This window comes from Mercenaria mercenaria, chromosome 9 (assembly GCF_021730395.1).
Source record: "Mercenaria mercenaria strain notata chromosome 9, MADL_Memer_1, whole genome shotgun sequence".
Taxonomy (NCBI): Eukaryota; Metazoa; Mollusca; class Bivalvia; order Venerida; family Veneridae; genus Mercenaria; species Mercenaria mercenaria.
The window spans coordinates 49,514,678-49,535,389 of NC_069369.1; the positions used below are offsets into that span (position 1 = coordinate 49,514,678).

At 34.3% G+C, this 20,712-nt stretch overlaps 1 protein-coding gene across 6 annotated transcripts in view; it reads right to left on the reverse strand.

The window, feature by feature from the left end:
• Positions 1 to 348: 348 nt before the first annotated feature.
• LOC123547082 (uncharacterized protein ZK1073.1-like) overlaps positions 349 to 20,712 on the reverse strand; it is a 114,690-nt gene continuing 94,326 nt past the window's right edge. For 4 of the 6 annotated variants that reach the window (XM_053551371.1, XM_053551370.1, XM_053551368.1 and 1 more), the window contains 6 exons: positions 8,666 to 8,781; positions 7,709 to 7,744; positions 7,345 to 7,489; positions 6,903 to 6,954; positions 4,670 to 4,808; positions 349 to 2,609 (listed from right to left, as the gene is read on the reverse strand). In XM_053551371.1, the coding sequence (XP_053407346.1) occupies positions 2,537 to 2,609; positions 4,670 to 4,808; positions 6,903 to 6,954; positions 7,345 to 7,489; positions 7,709 to 7,744; positions 8,666 to 8,781 (561 nt within the window). In that variant the 3' untranslated portion in view covers positions 349 to 2,536. Of the gene's footprint in view, positions 2,610 to 3,796; positions 4,809 to 6,902; positions 6,955 to 7,344; positions 7,490 to 7,708; positions 7,745 to 8,665; positions 8,782 to 20,712 lie in introns of all 6 variants that reach the window. The other 2 variants (XM_053551369.1, XR_008372422.1) reach the window with 2 other exon arrangements.

Sequence of the window (20,712 nt, forward strand, 5' to 3'; positions counted from 1 at the left end):
GTTTTCTTGATACATTTCCACAAAAGTTCATGTTAACAATAATCAACAGAAAACAGTTTTTAAGAAATTTTAACTGAGGGTACTGATATATTTATGAACCCTGAGTGGTTCCATGGTATACATGCAGGTGAAGAAAGCAAGTGCATAAAGTGTATTCAATCCAACAGGGACAGACACACAAAATTCCCTGTGAAATCTTAAAGACCTTTTATGAAACAGTTATCTATTACATAGTACACATTAAGCGAACACATTTTTGGGCTTTTACCTTTGAAATGTACAGTCTCAATATTATTTGACCTTTGGTTTTCACATCCTTTTTTTTCTTTCTGGCATATAATTTCCTATAAAGTGAAAATGGCTTCCTTCCAACAAATATTTCAAACAAGCAGGTAAAACCGCAATCAAAATCACTCAGAATTAGCATAAAATTTTTTTTTATGGTTAATGCACTTTTTATTGCTGTTTGTGAAACAAAGCTTTTAACATGTTATTTATATACAGACTAGAATCCACTAAAAGCTGTTACACTTTTAAAACAAAACAAAAATGTAAAACATCACCATTGTACAAAATGTAAACAATTAATACATATACATTTTCTCTTTACTGGAGTCAAACATTGTTGAAGATTATCTTTTTATATTATTCTGTTTATAAAAAGTCCTTGTCCTGGCATACAAAGAAAATAAACCTTGAAATAATCATTCTGTATTTTACAATGGTGCTGCATGCAGGCAAAATATATTTAATGAAGCTATGATTTGCCACATTTAAAAATGCCATCTCCGAATATATTTTTCATTTCATGTTATTAAGATCCTTAAAACATAATGTTTCTCCTGTAGGGAAATACAAGCCAATATATCTGCCTAGCTTTTGTTTTAATGAGTATGATACTGCAGTCTGAAACAATATGAAAACTAAAATCTAATATTTAATAATTTAAAATATGTTTTTTTTTTACCAATGCGTAACTCAGAAAGATGGTCTATTTTCATGTGACAACTCACATGCTATAAAAATATTATAAGCAATAATGTGATTTATATATACATCTTATCAACTAGTATCACTCTCTTGGTTATTATTTTTTTAATGTGCTAATATATCTGTATGTAGTACCAATGAATTACATATTTTATTTTATGATATCTATAATTATATACTCTGAATATTAACATGTACCGAGATTGCAGTATAAATGCAGGTTAGTATAATGTATGAAATATTTGAGCCGTGCCATGAGAAAACCAACATAGTGGGTTTGCGACCAGCATGGATCCAGACCAGCCTGCGCATCCGCGCAGTCTGGTCAGGATCCATGCTGTTCGCTAACAGTTTCTCTAATTGCAGTAGGCTTTAAAAGCGAACAGCATGGATCATGACCATGGATCATGAGTTTCCACTTACTCTACTTTAAAGTACGATTTAATGTCAGTGCCAGAATTTTCATTTTCTTCACAATCTTTCAAAGTGAATCAAAATAACCAACAAAACAAGCTGAAATTTAGATCAGCAACAGTGCAGTAGTCTTTTTGCATGTTTGAAAAACTGAATAAAACATCTAACAGAAAACAAGAGAAAAAAAACATGACAACAACTTCATCATTTGAAATGGTGAATCACGCAAATAAATTCCTCTGTTTAAAATTATGTGTAAAGAAGATATCGTGGCCTCAACGCGAAACTAGTCTATGTGTATATAGAAATAGAAGCAGATAGACTAGTTTCGCGTTTAGGTCACGATATGTAGTTACTATAATAAACATAAATATTTGTGTGATTCAGCTAAACAAAAATATCAAAGTATGAAACATATAAAAATAAAGAAATACGAACTCTGCCAGCATATCAAATGACCTGTAATATTACAATTTAATTTGGTTAAAATATGTTTCCTTGTTATAGGTTGTTCAAACAAATACATGTTTTCCTGATATAAAGTTACTTCTGAATTCAAGTTCACAAAATACTTTTTGCTAAGGCTTGCATGTATTTCCAGTTTTTATGGAACTGTCATATCTCAGAGCATTGTAATATGTATTAATCTAAATTATATACTGTTAAACAAACACCAACTTATACACTTTTGCATTGAAGTGCTGAAACTTAACAAAATAAGTTTAAAAAATGTTCTTAATTTTCCCCTCAGTTTATGTCAATGGACTGTCGGATATTTCATAATTTGTTTGTCAAATTTGTAACAGTGAATACAAAGAGTTTTACAATTCCCATAGCAGACGAACACAAAGATAAAGTTTTCAAGATTTTCTTTCAAGTTTTCCATTCAACTTGCACACAAACACTTTAGATGCAAAAATCAATCTCTCATGAATGGTCCGACTTTACAGTAATTTAATTCAATAAAATATTCAAGATGAAAATGCCATAATGGCAAAATTGTTCAAGAAAAATATCCCTCAATCGTAAGCAAATCACACATACACTACAAAAAAGGTACAACAGTTTTCCTGATTTATCATATATGATGAAATCTTTTGTAAAAACAGTTAAATTGACACACTGACAGAGTTCATTCTTTCTCTACCAGGTCAACTTTAACCTCACTTGCAGATACCGTTCCTTCTATCTTTGTTCCACTAGGTCTGTGAAAAACAGAAATTCAAAATTATTTCAACACAGAACAGCTTCAATTTACCTAATGACATCTGAAATATGTTGATTTTAATTTTCACTATGAGAAAAAATATCATCAGTGGATGGAGTAAAATTAATACTGAAAGTATTGGGTAAAAGTAGGAAATTGTGTAAACAATTACAGAATTTGAAATAAAGAAATTAACAGAGTACAGCAGTTAATCAAAATGCAGGCAATTAAACATACTGGGCATGATACTGTGACTAGAGGACCAAATGTATGTTTCTCATGCATAACAATACAAGTAAAAACTGAATGAAGAAATGGGCTAATTTGTCATGCTTGACTTCTGTCTGTATAGTGATGAATAACTGCTGAGTTTCAATTCTATACTACAATAGGACATTAAAGCCAAGTTTCTTTGTACCCAATTTAACAGACAAAACTCATTTGATCAAAATACATAATCTTTTCTCAATACTGACCATTCTGAAGAAATGTATATGTAATCTACAAGACTATATATATGATATAACAGTGCATTATTTTTTTATGATCAAATCTATTTTGTTATCCTCTATAAAATGTGAAAGCTTTTTTATAAATTTATTTTTTTATAATCTAAACTGCAGGTTTGTCACTTTTGTGCAGAAAATGTACAAAGCACTTTATGTGAATGCAGTTATTCACTTTTTGCACCAAGGTGACAATTTGTGCCCAGTGAGATATATTCTAAACGTTCCTGAAATTTGTGAGCAATCAATGTTAAATTGACTGATTATTAAATATACATGGACAGCTGTTTTCAAAGCAGAACAATGATCTCATTTAGCAGCCAGACCTAAAATTTATAGAAATGTATTGTTCATTATATATGTTTTATAACAAGGAAGTGGCATGTGAACAAAGTTAACATGATTGCAAGAAGAAATTCAGAAATGTATCTGGACACATTGCATTGCTGGTACAAATTTTCAAAGGATCCCACACACTATAAAATAAACAAAGTTTCACTTTCCCTCTTAAAAGGGATATGTGTTTTACTCTTAAACATTTAAGGCTGAATGTATGATTTTTTTTCATTAAGTGCAACATATTTCATTTTTTTGCCTTTATCTAGTGTATGTGGGACCCCTGAATTAAAGAAGTGCACTTTAATGGAAAGAGATTACATTTTTTATCTCTTGTACAGACCTGTAGCTTGAAGCGAAGCTCTCCTGTCACTAGCAGTAAAAAAAGTAAAAATCTGAATTATAACTATTGCAGTTTGTCATACATTAAAGGTATCCAACGCTCATACTTCACTAATATATTTTATCTTTCTATATTTACTATCCCCATCAACTGTATTTACTTAATAGAATATATACATTAATTGTACATGTTGAAATACATTCATAGTTGTCTTGCTGTCAGTAACAGTTGATTGTTTAAATAACTTCCAGTTTTTAGTGGTACTACAAATTTATATTGCATTTAATTATGTTTTAAGTGTGCACTATTTTAAATTTTTAACACATAGTACTACTAATTCATATAAACTTGCTGACTTTATGTTTACATAAACTATATGCAGCAATTGTTCACATTTTCAAATATGAAATTTGGGCCTAGTATACCTTTAAACTTGCATTAAACATTGCAGTACTATTATATTACACACAACTTCCAGACAGATATATTCTACACTTCTTATCAAAATGAGTATATTTAGTAGAAAATTCATGGTAAAATATACAAAAATTGAACAGTATAAAATGGGTGCCTGGAACAAACAGGTAGTATCAAAATCCTTCACCAAAAAATAGAACATGAATCTAGGTATGATTTTCTTCTACAACATGTACAGTTATGCAATGGAAACATTCGGCTTATCCAAAACATTTGGGTGCAGTTGTATTTCTGGCTTCATTTAAACATAAACACTTATGTAAACATTGACTGAACGAGTGGCCCTGCACCTTACATACAAACAAAATCTAGGTTAACAGCGACGCCCCCCTTTACGGGCTGCTTGAAAGAGGGTTCCCTGATTTAGCTGGGCTGGAAGCTAATGGACTACCGAACCTGGTAGGACTGGTAGAGTAGGTTCCTTTAGGTAAATCTGCCTCTTCCATGGACATGCTGCGATTACGAAGTGCTGCTCTAGCTGAATCGCTGTCAACTGAAGAAGTTCTTTCCACTCTTGGCATAGGTACTCCACCCACTGAAGTAAAGTTTATTTCAAATATCTATGATTAAGAAACTATTTAAGTTATTCAATACTTGTTCATGCAAAAACTGGATATCATTTTATTTTAGTTCCTCAATCCCTACATAAATTAGTTAAATTCCTCATAATTTAGTGAAAAGGTGATTCTAATTACAATTTACAAACTTTGACATTAGAACCTTGAAATTCAATACATCTTAATGCAAAGAGCAGTTTCATTTCATTTCAACATATCTTTCCTACATAATATTACTTCAATTCCTCATTCCACTTACTTTATTGAAGGGTTGACAAACAGTTTTTAGGTCTTTAAAATTGGGTGGAAAAAAATACACACAGACCAGTGAAGCAGGCTAAAGTTGTTTTGGAAAGTCTCTTTATAATGGTTACCTGCATCCATTGGTTCATGAGAAGAAGTTGTTTAAAGGTATTTCTATATTTAGCTCTAGCTAAATGGATACCGGGTGCCCCAATTTGAATAAGTTTGGAAGAAGAGACTACAATGATGCTACAGACTAAGTTTGGTGAAGATCCACCAAGCCATTCATAAGAAGTTGTTTATAGGTTTTCCCACTTTTTGATTCTGCAGGCCCCGAACAGGAGCCCGGGTGTCCCCATTTGAACACATTTGGGAGCAGACCTTACCACGATGCTACTATAATGAAAATCCATCAAGCTCTTCGTGAGAAGAAGTAATCTAAAGGTTTTTTTTTTATTTTCAGCTCTAGGTGTCCCTACAAGGGGTCAAGTGTCCCATTTGAGTAAGTTTGAATGATATTAAAGATCAAGTTTGATGAAGATCCAACAAGCAGTCATTACAAGGCATTTCTATTTTTAGCTCTAGCTGCCCCTTGAAGGGACCAACCTCTCCCACTTGAACAGATTTGGGAGCGGACTTTATAATGATGCTACAGACACTTTGTGCTCAGGTGAGCTAATAATAATAAAGAAATTCAGTTTCCTTCGTGCTCAGGTGCACTTATAATAATAAACAAGAGCTGTCTCCATATGATGACACATGCCCCCAATGGCACTTTGAATGAATAGTTATGGCCGATGTTAGAGTTTAGGACCTTTGACCTACGGAGCTGGGTCTTGCGCGCGACACATCGTCTTCTTGTGTCACACATTCATGCATAGTTATTTTAAAATCCATGCATGAATGACAAAGATATGGACCGGACATGCCCATCAATGCACTATCATGAAAAATGATCTTTATCGTCTAAGTGTGACCTTGACCTTTGAGCTACGGACCTGGGTCTTGCGTGTGACACGTCGTCTTATTGTGGTACACATTCATGCCAAGTTATTTGAAAATCCATCCATCGATGACAAAGATATGGACCGGACACGCCCATCAATGCACTATCCTTTAACGTCTAAGTGTGACCTTGACCTTTGAGCTACGGACCTGGGTCTTGCGCACTGCAGGTCGTCTTACTGTGGTACACATTCATGCCAAGTTATTTGAAAATCCATCCATCGATGACAAAGAAATGGACCAGACACGAAAATTGCGGACAGACCGACAGACAGTTCAAAAACTATATGCCTCCCTTTGGGGGCATAAAAAAAGTCAAATTTTCTAAGTACATAAAGGGCCATAGTTCTTACAAAATACATATCAGTTATGTTTCCTGGCCTGCATACTCACCTAACAATGATAAACAAGATTACTAAGTTTCAAAATTTCTCTTACATGTTCAAGTAAAGTGGACATAAACATAGATTTTAACCAAAACATTCAAATGTTCTAAGTACAAAAAGGACCATAATTCTTACAAAATGCAAGCAAGAGTTATAGTTCTTGGCAAATCTAGTCAGCTTAAAATAATCAACAAGTCTGCAACATTTCAAGCTATTGCTCGTAACATTTAAGAAAAGTGGACCTGAAAATAATTAACTAAGACATTCCAATTTTCTAAGTATAAAAATGGCCATAATTCTATCATAATGCAATAGAGAGTTATGGTTCTTGGCCTACTTATTTAAATGATGATAAACAAGTGTGCAAAGTCTCAAAGCTATAGCTCTTACAGTTTCTGAGACAAAGTTGACATCACAATAAAAACAGATGTTACTCACCTACACCAATACCCTGACAGAAGTACAAGAAGCTCTCTGCCAACTTCTGAGGCTGAAAATGACATTAGAAATTCATTTTACACTGTTTTTCTTTTGTGTATATTTTTTCATAATATTACAACTGGATTAAACTGAATGCATATTTGTCCATTCTGTTCTTACAGCCAAACTACACACTTCCAACAAATTTGTTCGAACATAAATTTGATTACAGTAGAGTTTTGACGACTAGGCTAAATTGGAACCCGTCCAAAAACTGTTGCATCTGATTGGTTGATTCTGGATTAAATCTTGAAATGATTGATGAAAAGGTTGCATTCTGTTACTGGTCCCCAAAACTGCCCTTTATAACATTAGAGCCAAGGCTTTTGTACAGCATAATTAATTAAAAAATCTCTATTTTCAAAACCAAGTCAGTCTTCAATATTTGATCTGTTCATACCTTCTCTTCCAACACATTAGCCACCCCTTCCACTTCGAGTAACTCAATCTTTGCTTTGTCAAGTTTCTGTGACATGTAACCATACAAATGATGAACAGTATGATTGAATGAAGCTTTATCTCCTGTTACCATCAACACTGGGCATCTACAATCAACAAAATTAATGTACAATGTAGATACTATACATATAAACAACTTAAATTCAGGAACAAGTTCCAGGGTTCATACAAAACTTCTGGGACAAAACTGAAGTACTTTCTATTACTTTTTTAAGGATTATTCTTCTCAAAACCACATCGTGAAATGCAGATTCTGTTCTTGTTTTCTTTATTTGTATAAGAAACATCTAATAAAGTTTACTTACGTTATTTTCTGAATTGTGTCGGTAATGCATGTACGCCTGAAATGGAAAACAACAACAAACTTACTGGAAATCTATAAAAAATATATATAAATATGTTTTTTGTATCTCTACAATTTAAGTCCTCCCCACTGATCTAAGCTCAATCACATGATCAGAGATAACAAGGAGCTGCATTTTCTAAACACAAAAACATAACCCCTGGGTGTATGACCAAAGATGTTTTTTTTTAGGTTTCAAAGGTGACAATCATATAAAGGTAAAGGTCATCTACATATAGGTCAGTTTGTAGGTCTTGCCATAAGGTTTGTTGAGTGTGAAAATGAACTAAATTGGGTCATTTAAGTGGGCTGTAGGATCAAAACTGTTATTAAAGTTTTAAGTCTGAGGGTGAAGGTCACATGGTCAAGGTCATTTATATATAGGTTAGTTTGTAGGTCTTGTGAATGCGAGTATGACCTAAATCGAGTCATTAATGTGGGCTGAAAGCAAAATGGTAAAATCTCCTTTGGTCATAAAAATCATTTAAATTTGAGCCAAAAACACATATTCACCTTAGAGCAGACACAAGGGTACAGTAGCAACATAACTATGAAATCAGGTAAGTTTGATCCCTGCTTCTCCTAAAACTACAATATTCTGATACGATTCCAGTGTATGTGTATGATACGGGACCAGGAAAACTTCTTAACTTGAGCATCTTCTGTATCTTGCACTTTTCTCCAACTAAAAATTACACATTTTTTTTTTTGCTGGAGGAGTTTCCCATATGGGTTACTGATGGCAACTATAGGTAAGTCAACACACAAACAAGTGGGCCATGATTGCCCTATATCGCTTAAAAATTTTAGTAGACGGTAACCCGAGTTCCATCAGTAGGGAACTAATAAACTTTAAGCTTTCTTCTCTACCAAGTATACTGAATAAATATACACTCAGTATACACTGAACACTACATACTTCATAAAAGACTGGACATATCTGTTGAGGTTGTGAGGATTGAGCTTAGAGCGTAGTCCATCCTGGAATGTTGTTAACACCTTGTTCAATTCCTCTTTGTTCTCAGCCTTTTCAAACTGTATAAACGAAAAAAAAAAAAAATTCAAAATTAAAACATGTTTCACAAAACAAAAAGAACCATTTTGGAAAATCTTATGATTCATCCTGCAGAACAGATATTTCAAAATAACAAAAAAAAAAAAATAACTGCATGAACTTAAATATGTTTAAAATTGTTTTTTTTCCAATGATAAATTGAATTCAATTGTCTTACTCAGCAGCAGCTGCAGATGAAACATTGTATTCCAAAATAGCTCATGTGATACAAGTAACAACTAATGAATAAATCTTAAACTCAGACTTTTTTCCATTCTCTTTAAATATGCAAGCCAATTCTAATATTTCATTCTTTTATAAATCATGCTTTAGATAATTTCATGAAGCATATCAAGTTATGTAAATAATTAAATCCTCAATCAAATGCATATTCATTTATTTAAAATGAAACTGAAGACAAAACTTAGTTGTAAAACATTTCAAATTTGGACAAAAAAAAAAAAAATCAAGTTACTCTGTTAATTACCAGTACCAAACAATCAAAAAAGAAAATTAATAAATTAAATTTAGAATTTCTTAAAGAATCTAAACAACTGGGGCAAGAAAAAAAAATACAAAAAAGACAACAAAGAAACAATAAGATATTTCAAAATTACTCTAGTTCAGCATTATGATGTTATTATTATCTTAAAAATAAAAATCTGTTGTTTTTTTTTTAAACAAAATATTTTCAGAAATATACATTATAGACAGTGTTTCTAACTACTAGTAATTTTTCTGATTAGCATATAAAGTGTTCTTGGTTAAAACAATTTCATTAATACTTATAAACAGTTCACAGGCGCTGCCACGATAACTTATTACTTATTTGCTTAAAAAAAATTTGTATGACACTAGAAATGTGTTCAAAGGACACCAACACCCCCACTTTGTCATGCTAGACTGTTTCCTGTCAGTAATGGCACTTTGACATTAGAATATTAAGACAGATCCCTAGGTCTTCATTTACCCATAAAAGATAATAGACCACATCAGAAAAGTGATATTAAATATTCAATCTCGACCTAGTTCTGCATCCATCTAATAAAATCATGGAACAATTTGCCAAAATTTAAGGTTGGAGGCTTGTCCCCTGTCTGGTATGAAGTGGTGGGTATTAACCTTATATCTCTGGCAACACCTGAGTTGTTAGTAAGTAAATCTCGAACAAGGATTAGTAGATGTCATCTTCTTCAATTTCTTGCAAAATAAACATGCAATGTGACCTTCTAAAAAACACTGGTTAACGAAGGCTCTTTCAAATACATGCGATGGTTGTCCCAGTAAATCATAGACATTTGGAGTAACAAGGAAAATATCTGACATCAAGTCAGGAGATTTTTACTGTCATTTAACACGGTATTTAGGAATACATTTTGAAAATTACAATAAAATGTTCATTAGAATTATGATTCTACATCAAGTTAAAGTGGAACGCACATCATAGAGTCTTTATCATCAACCACATAACATATATAGGTTATTGTTCATTTTTCTCAAAATACTCCATGCATGCTCAATGCACTTTTTATGCCCAGGGAACCCATCGTGCTGATACATGTAACAATGCTAAATAGTTGGTAGGTAGTTGCCCTACAGTTTTTTGATATTCTAAATAAAATCTGATGACTTTCTGGTGCGCAGCAGCATCTTCTGCCGTCGCCAATTTTTATGGATGCTTTGATCATTCGCATGCATGAAACGAGAACTATTCTACAACTTGAGATGTCAGTTACTTGAAATTGGGCATCAAGACATCAGAATGATTTACGCTAACGTATATATACACATGTAGCAGAAATATAGTCGACTTGCATCGTTATAAAATTCTGAAGAGCTAACAAGAGTTGTATATTGTCGTATACGGGTAGCGCTGCATACATGACGTTGTATTGTAACCTCAATTTAACTTCAAAAACATTTTTTTTGTGAAACTATTTTTTTTTCTATTTTCTTGGAAAAAGACATAATACACATGACTTGTGTATAAAATCTTAGTAAAAATGATTTATTACAGGAGTCTATGATTTATTGGGACAACCCTCGTATGTCACATTAGTGTAGGTTAATGACACTTGTGTACTTTGTAAAGAGTATTCTGCTATCTGGGAGTTTTCTTCTAGTTAAATAACTAAATCTAGAACTAATCCTTTTATATGTCAAGGTGACCCTTGAACCTTTTAAAGGTCAAGAACAACAAAGTTGACCCGGATTCAATGACCACACAGTGGAACAGCTTGAATTATGGGTAACCAGAAATCATGCAGAATATTGTTTGTTTGGAGTCTTTGAAGTGGAAATATACAGTTTGATGGTTTCATTGCAAGTTCTTAATTAACAACTTTGTTTTCTCATTCTTCGACAACTAAATGTTAATAAGTTATTCACGTTGAAAAACTCAGTTTTTGCAGTATGAATGACATTTTTTTTTTTTTCATTTTTGTCTACATATTTCCACTTGAACAGGTCCTTCAAGGGGTTAAACAATGATACTAAGACGCTAGTACAATGAATAAACTATACTTTGCAAAATATAAGAAAAACGGAAACATTTCTTAAAACTATTCACTAAAATTATTGAATTTTCAGAATTAGCAAAAAATGTAATCGTTATAATATGAACCATGAGACTGCATAACCTACAAGGCTTCAGTTTTGGAAAGAATGCTAATTTTGTAAACAAGGATTTGAATGAATATTTTGGTTGTAATATATATATATAGGTGCAAGAAAGGTGTCCAATCATATATTAGTGCTGAAAATCTAGTAATAGGTTAGAACAAAGGACTGCATGAGAAATTCTCAACAACCCATGTCAATGTTAGCCATTGGAAACAAAACAAAACTACAATACCTAATACGAAATCTCTATCCACCTGTAATGATCTGCATTATCAAACATATTTCAAGTCCTCCTTAAAAATTATTTTCATATAACTACGATGATACTGAAATAATCTGATATCTACAGTCTGACCAAAAGTCTAGATACAAAAGATGTATATATTACACCAGACTTGTATAGCACCCATGTCATGACAAACAATTCAAAGAAATTAACTGTCAAATTTATCCTCTACCAATACAGAAACTGAATGACCTGACCAAAGGGACAGGGAGAGGGAAAATCCCCCAGAACTGTGATAGAGGAGAGAGAGAGAGAGAGCAGAGAGAGAGAAATTTTAGATAGACATATAAGGCTAACATAGCCTAGCCCTTTCTGAATAGAGATGTGCCCTGTATAGAGTACTGATATTTGACCTCACACCCCTCCACCCACAGGTTGTATAACCAATACTGTGTAAGTTAATAGAATTTCAGAGTGTCCAAGTTTGGAATAAAGAGAGGGTAAGATCATAAAGGTCATATCTCCTCATAACATGTCACAATATACTGTCCCAGTAACCTGTAACTATAACTACATCACTCTTATCAGGCTGGTAACATTGCCCGATCAGGCTTTTGACACAAAAAGTAATATTCCTTGAAAAATAATGAAGATATTTCTTTCAAACTTGGTCCATTTGTTAAGCATAACAAATGATACAAATTAGAATAAAAATAACTTGGTTGCTTTCAGTTTTGGTAGAATTATTTCCCCTTTCCAGATTTTTATGATGCATAATCTTGGAAGTCCAAAAAAAACAATGTTCTAATGCTAAGTTTAAAACAAAAAAGGGTTAAATGGCTTTCTAATGCTCTAAATTATTGCGCTAGTACATGAATGTAAACATTTTACTCTGCTTTCACTTACAACATTATAGAGAAATGTTAGCCCTAAAAAAATAGCTCATACATCTTCACTAGAAACAAAGTATTTACCCTAAATATATAGAATAAAGGTATTGGCGCACAAGTTTGGAGCACTAGAAAGCCATTGAACCCTTTTCTGTTTTAAACATTGCATTAAAACATAATATTTTTGGACTTCAAAAATTATGCATCATAAAAATCTGAAAAAGGGAAGTAATTCTAACTAAACTGAAGGCAACAAAGTTATTTCTATCTTGATAAGCATTATATGTAATGCTTAATAAATGGACCAAGTTTGAAAGAAATATCTTCATTATTTGTCAAGAAATATTACTTTTTGTGTCATAAGCCCGATCGGGCAATGTTACCAGCCTGCTTATTACATCAACTAAATTGTTCAGTTATTTATATCACCTTTAACTTCCCAAAGAATGACAATGACAGGAAAGAAACATTGAAAGCAATGTATTGAAAGCAATGTACTGTCAAATGACACAGACAACTATAACAAATTTGTTTCCATTTGATTAAATTCATGGAAACATTTGTTTCCAGACTGACGTCAGCCTATGAAACGACCTGGTATCAAACTAGATCTCTAGTTACATAAATAGATAATGTTCTGAAAATAGCAATGAATTCTACTAGGATAGCAACTACTTGCATCTACTCTTAACTCTTCCTATCTCTGTTTTAAACATTGTAGGATAATATGTGGTTTAAAACTAAATATGGTAACAATTGCAGATCTTGCTTCCAAATGGTATATTAAATCCATTCTAATGATAGCAAATCTATCAATTTCTAAAAAAAAAAAGGCAAATGAAATCCTAAAATAAAACTGATAAATTGAGACATTTAAGAACAATACAAAACACATGGTAAGACTATTCAAGCATACCTCGTAGCAGGATTACAAGACTGTAACTACAACCTGGCAAAAAGAGGGCGCCTGCCTTTTAATATTCAATAGGTGTGCATATCTAAAGGGGAAGGTTTTGCTCTGGTTACATAACTGCTTTATGGTAAACAGACAGGTAAAAGGTTACATAAATGTATGGTAAACAGACAGATACCCAATTTTATTTCTTTTGCTTTCAAACACTGGGAGACGATTATTTAATTTTAAAGCCTTACAAACAACGAAAAAAACCTGCTGCCTGTGGTTTGTTGCTTCAATGCAGCTAAACATCGATCTAATAAAACCTGCTTTTTCGTGAAGCATAAAGTCTTTGAAAAATACAACAACAAAATTTTTTTTAGACCAATCTTAGACTCCATGTGACAAGTATCTATCTGTTTTGTTTACATTGGGTTCTACTGTGGGCTTTTTTGGGGTTCTACTACATTTTTACTTCCTATAATTTTCTGTCAAAAAATGACCTTATTGGAAAAGTACCATTGATGAATACAGTGAATTTGTTGCGCCAGAAAGGATAAAACTCAGCCAAACAGACACAAAAGAACATAAATCAATCAAGACAATCGAGTCCTCGTGGAATTTTTGTACTATAAAAAATCTGGATACATTGATCATTTCGCTTAAAAGAAACAAGTAAATCAGTTAGGGTTATTCATTGCCAATGAGCAAGGTGAACAAAAAAGTCAAGGGCAATGTCAAAAATGTGCCCTGCTAAGTTACCAGATCATAGCTGAAAGTGTTCTTTAATTATTCGGCAAAAGTGAAATTGCTAACAGACTGACAGAAGTATGTACAGACAACCTGCGCCATTGGGCACATAATAAACAAGAGGGCCAAGATGGCCCTAGGTCGCTCACCTGAGTAACATACCATAACAGTGTAAACATACCTGACCTAGTGATTTCATGGAGATAAATATTCTGACCAATTTTCATTAAGATTGGACCAAAAATGTGGCCTCTCGAGTGTAAACAAGCATTTTCTTAGATTTGATCTAGTGACCTAGTTTTTGACCCCACATGACCCAGATTAAAACTCGTCCGAGATTTCATGAAAACAAACATTCTGACAAAATTTCAGGAAGATTGGAGCAAAAAAGTGGCCTCTAAAGTGTAAACAAGCCTTTCCTTTGATTTGACCTAGTGACCTAGTTTTTGACCCCACAATACCCAGGTTCGAAATCATCCAAGACTTCATGATAACAAACATTCTGACCAAGTTTTATGAAGATTGAATCAAAAATGTGGCCCCTAGAATGTAAATAAGCTTTTTCTTTAATCTGACCTGCTGACCTAGTTTTTGACCCCACATGACTCAAATAAAAACTCATGCGAGATTTCATGGAGACAAACATGACCAAGTTTCATGTATATCTAATGAAAAATGCAGCCCCTATTGCATACACAAGGTTTTTCTTTGATTTGACTGGGTGACCTAGTTTTTTACCCCAGATGGTCCAGATTCAAACTTGATCTAGATTTCATCAAGAAAATCATTCTGATCAAATTTCATGAATATCCAGTCAAAAATGCAGCCCCTATTGCATACACAAGAGTTTTTCTTTGACTTGACCAGGTGACGTAGTTTTTGACCCATGATGACCCATATTCAATTCTTATGAGTTTCAAACTTAAAATGTGGTCTCTAGAGTGTTAACAAGATTTTCCTTTGATCTGGCCTAGTGACCTAGTTTTTGACCCCACATGACCCAGATTCAACCTGGCCTAAAGATTATCAAGATAAACATTCTGACCAAGTTTCATGAAGATAAGTCATAAATGTGGCCTCTAGAGTGTTAACAAAGCTTTTCCTTTGATTTGACCGAGTGACCTAGTTTTTAAACCCAAAAGACCCAGATCTGAACTTGACCTTAAGTCATCAAGACAATTATTCTGACCAATTCTCATGAGTTTCAAACTTAAACTGTGGACTCTAGAGTGTTAAAAAAATTTTTCCCTTTGATCTGGCCAAGTGACCTAGTTTTTGACCCAACATGACCCAATTTCAAACTTGGCCTAGAGATCATCAAGACAAACATTCTGACCAAGTTTCATACAGATTGGGTCACAACTGTGGCCTCTAGAGTGTTAACAAGCTTTTTCCTTTGAGTTGACCGGGTGACCTAATTTTTGACCCCACATGACCCAGATTCAAACTTGACCTAGAAGTCATCAAGGCAAACTTAAACCGTGGACTCTAGAGTGCTAAGATTTTCCTTTGATTTAGTCTACTGACCTAGTTTTTGACCCAACATGACCCAGTTTCGAACTTGACCTAGAGATCATCAAAACAAACATTCTGACCAAGTTTCAAAAAGATTGGGTCGCAACTGTGGTCTCTAGTGTTAACAAGGCAAATGTTGACAGACGACGCATGCCGGACAATGACCAGTCACAATAACTCACCTTGAGCACATTGTGCTCAGGTGAGCTAAAAAAGGCATAACTCCGGAAAAAATATCCATCATGAAAGTTCTGATAATGCGTACATGTAATCTTCATGTTGATGAAGTATACCAAACTTTATTCAAATTGGATGTAAACTGTAGAAGTTGGAAGTTGAATAAACAAAGGGCAGTAACTTGAGAAGAATATATTGTACATGGAAGTTCTGAGAACCTTCACATGTCCACTTCCTTAAGTCATGTACATCAAGTTTTATTTGAATTGGATGGAAAATATAGGCAGGTTCAGATAAAGTTGTAATATTTCACATTTTAAAACAAGAGGACCATGATGGTCCTGAATCGCTCACCTATCCCCACATGACCCAGAGTTGAACTGAGTATGACGTCATTATTTCTATTATTTGACATAGTGACCTAGTTTTTGAGCACATGTGACCTAGATATCATCAAGATAAAAAATTCTGACCAATTTTCATGAAGATCCATTGAAAAATATGGCCTCTAGAGAGGTCACAAGGTTTTTCTATTATCTGACCTAATGGCCTAGTTTTTGAAGGCACGTGACCCACTTTTAAACTTGACCTAGATATCATCAAGGTGAACATTCTCACCAATTTTCATGAAGATCTCCTGAAAAATATGGCCTCTAGAGAGGTCACAAGGTTTTTCTATTTTTCGACCTACTGACCTAGTTTTTGACCGCACATGACCCAGTTACAAACCTGATCTAGATATCATCAAGCTGAACATTCTCACCATTTTTCATGAAGATCCGTTGAGAAATATGGCCTCTAGAGAGGTCACAAGGTTTTTTCTATTTTTAGACCTACTGACCTAGTTTTTAACCGCACGTGACCCAGTTTTGAACTTGACCTAGATATCATCAAGGTGAACATTCTGACCAATAATCATGAAGATCTCATGAAAAATATGGCCTCTAGAGAGGTCACAAGGTTTTTCTATTTTTAGATCTACTGACCTAGTTTTTAAACCCACGTGACCCAGTTTCGAACCTGACCTAGATATCTTCAAGGTAAATACTCTGACCAATTTTCATGAAGATCCATTGAAAAATTTCGCCTCTAGAGAGGTCACAAGGTTTTCCTATTTTTAGACCTACTGACCTAGTTTTTGACCGCAGGTGACCCAGTTTCGAACTTGACCTAGATATCATCAAGATGAACATTCTGACCAATTTTCATGAAGATCCATTGAGAAATATGGCCTCTAGAGAGGTCACAAGGTTTTTCTATTTTTAGATCTACTGACCTAGTTTTTGACCCCACATGAACCAGTTTCGAACTTGACCTAGATATCATCAAGGTGAACATTCTGACCAATATTCATGAAGATCTCATGAAAAATATGGCCTCTAGAGAGGTCACAAGGTTTTTCTATTTTTAGATCTACTGACCTAGTTTTTAACCCCACGTGACCCAGTTTCGAACTTGACCTAGATATCATCAAGGTGAACATTCTGACCAATTTTCATGAAGATCCATTGAGAAATATGGCCTCTAGAGAGGTCACAAGGTTTTTCTATTTTTAGACCTAATGACCTAGTTTTTGACCCTACGTGACCCAGTTTCGAACTTGACCTAGATATCATCAAGGTAAACATTCTGACCAATATTCATAAAGATATCATGAAAAATATGGCCTCTAGAGAGGTCACAAGGTTTTTCTATTTTTAGACCTACTGACCTAGTTTTTGAACCCACGTGACCCAGTTTCGAACTTGACCTAGATATCATCAAGGTGAACATTCTGACCAATTTTCATGAAGATCTTATGAAATATATGGCCTCTAGAGAGGTCACAAGGTTTTTCTATTTTTAGACCTACTGACCTAGTTTTTGATGGCACGTGACCCAGTTTCGAACTTGACCTAGATATCATCAAGATGAACATTCTGACCAACTTTCATAAAGATCCCATGAAAAATGTGACCTCTAGAGTGGTCACAAGCAAAAGTTTACGGACGCACGGACGGACGACGGACGACGGACACCGCGCGATCACAAAAGCTCACCTTGTCACTTTGTGACAGGTGAGCTAAAAAAGGGCTATATCCCAAGAAAACTAGAAATGTGTCTGTGGGACACAGATGCCCCCATTACATGACAAAGGACACAAATTTTTTCCTAGGTCAGGGGCCATAACTCCTACAATACTGAATGAATCCAGACGCGAAACCCCAGGTGCACAACTGCAAATGCTGACCAACATTCCTTTAAACTTTGGTGACTCTAGGTCAAATACTTTTGGAGCTACGCGCGACACAACATTAAAATGACCAATTTTTAACTAAGTCAGGGGCCATAACTCCTACAATACTGAATAAATCCGGACGCAAAACCTCAGGTGCACAACTGCACATCCTGATCAACATTCCTGTAAACTTTGGTGACTCTAGGTCAAATACTTTTGGAGCTATGCGCGACACAACATTAAAATGATCAATTTTTAACTAAGTCTGGGGCCATAACTCCTACATGTCTGAGTAAATCCGGACGCGAAACCCAAGTGCACAACTGCACATGCTGACCAACATTCCTGTAAACTTTGGTGACTCTAGGTCAAATACTTTTGGAGCTACGCACGACACAACATTAACATGACCAATTTTTTACTAAGTCAGGGGCCATAACTACTACAAAACTAATGAATCCGGACGCGAAACCCCAGGTGCACAACAACTACACATGCTGACCAACATTCCTGTAAAGTTTTGTGACTCTACGTCAAATACTTTTGGAGCTACGTGCGACACAACATTCTCGGAAGGACGGACGGATGGACGGAAGGACGGACAAGGGCAAATCTATATGCCCCACCCCCCGCCAAAAGTGGGGACATAAAAATATCAAGACAATCATGGAAGTATAGATAATATACGAATTCCCAATCCACGGTAATGATATATACCAAGTTTCATTAAAACTGGATTGAAACTGTAGGAGGAGTTGAGAACCTTAGGTTCAAATGACGTAATACTTCGAAGTCCAAAAAAGGGCCATACTTCTAGAAGAAAATACTCAAGGAAGTGTGACGGAGGAGCTGACAGTTCAAAAAGTTAATGACTCCTGGGTCTACGATATCTGGCCATCTGGCGCATAAACAACAGTGGTTTTCCAGTATCCAATGTGTGCTCCTCCAAGAATCTTCAATTATACTATATACTACTATACTCTAAATTATATCACTAATTAATGAGAAGAGGGTGTGTTCTGTCTTTTCTCTGGAAAAAATCTAGCCAAGCATTTTCCCAGCATGTCTATGGACTGGTCATTAAAAATATATGACCTACTGTAATTTCCTGCAATGTATCACAAACAAAAAAGGTCATGCAATGAATAAATTATATATTTTTTCTAAAACTAAAATGATACAAGAGGGTCATGATGACCCTATGTCGCTCACCTGTTAAACTTGGCCTTGGAATCAAGATAAACATTCTGACCAAGTTTCATGAAGATAGGGTCATAAATGTGGCCTCTACAGTGTTAACAAGCTTTTCCTTTGATTTGAATGGTGACCTGTTTTTGACCCCACATGACCCAGTTTCGAACTTAGCCTAGGAATCATCAAGATAAACATTCTGACCAAGTTTCATGAAGATAATGTCATAAATGTGGCTTCAAGGGTGTTAACAGGCTTTTGCTTCATTTTTGACCAGTTTTTAACTTGTCCTAGAGATCATCAAGATAAACATTCTGTGCAAGTTTGTATCAAATCGAAGCATAAATAAAACCTCTATATGGCTGAAAGGGCCAAAATAGAAAATTTTGCCCCTTTCAGGGGCAGTAACACTAGAACCTATGATCTAGCCGGTTTTCAATAGGAACTGAGATAACTCTGGAACCCATGATGGGATCTGGCCAGTTTTTAAAAGGAATCGAAATTTTATGCCAATACAAGTTGTGGGCAAGTTTGATTAAAATTGATTGCAAAATGTGGTCTCTATTGTGTTCACAAGAAATTGTGGATGGACAACGATGGACGGACGACGGTTGATCACAAAAGCTCACCTTGTCACTATGTGACAGGTGAGCTAAAAACTGCTATACATCACTTGTTTCCACATGACAATAGGCATGGGTGACAAGTTATTTCTAAATTCTATCTATCAGGGTAACTGGCAAGTTCCCAATGTTTATCATCAACAAGAGGGAAATCTGGAGATCAGGATCAGTGATGTGTATCAGCTAGATGCTATCCTAAGTAACATTAGTGGTATATAACCTATAAATATTTATGGTGTGTAACCTAAAAATATGTGTGGTGTGTAACTTCGAATTGGACTGCTTTACTTTTACAGAAAATTTGGATGTATCTCCAATTAATGTTTAATGGGATGGTGTTGTTTTTTTTTACACATGGTGTAAAGTTTAACAAAGAACAATAACTCATACAGCAACAGCCCTGTTACTTTGGCAAAATTATGATTTTTAATCCATCGTTTTCTGTGGGGTCACATTATACTGGATGGGAAAATATTGGCATCATGCTTTTCACTGATCATGCACTCCGATTTACATAAAATATTTTCCTTTGTTCTTTTACATGCATATCAAAATGTTCTGAATAAAATGTTCAAAATCCATGAAAGTTTTCTTAAGCATCTTTGTAATGCCACAAGATAACGCTTAACAATTACGTGTTTAAATATTTATAAACAATATATTTATTTAGTTATGAGCTTATTAGAAAACTTTCAATGATTCTTAAGTACCATAAAACATTGTGCAAAATATGTTTCTTGATTTGGTATATGTCATGTTTTTGTTACTGCATTAGTTGTAAGTCTTTCAAAATCACCACTTCTTG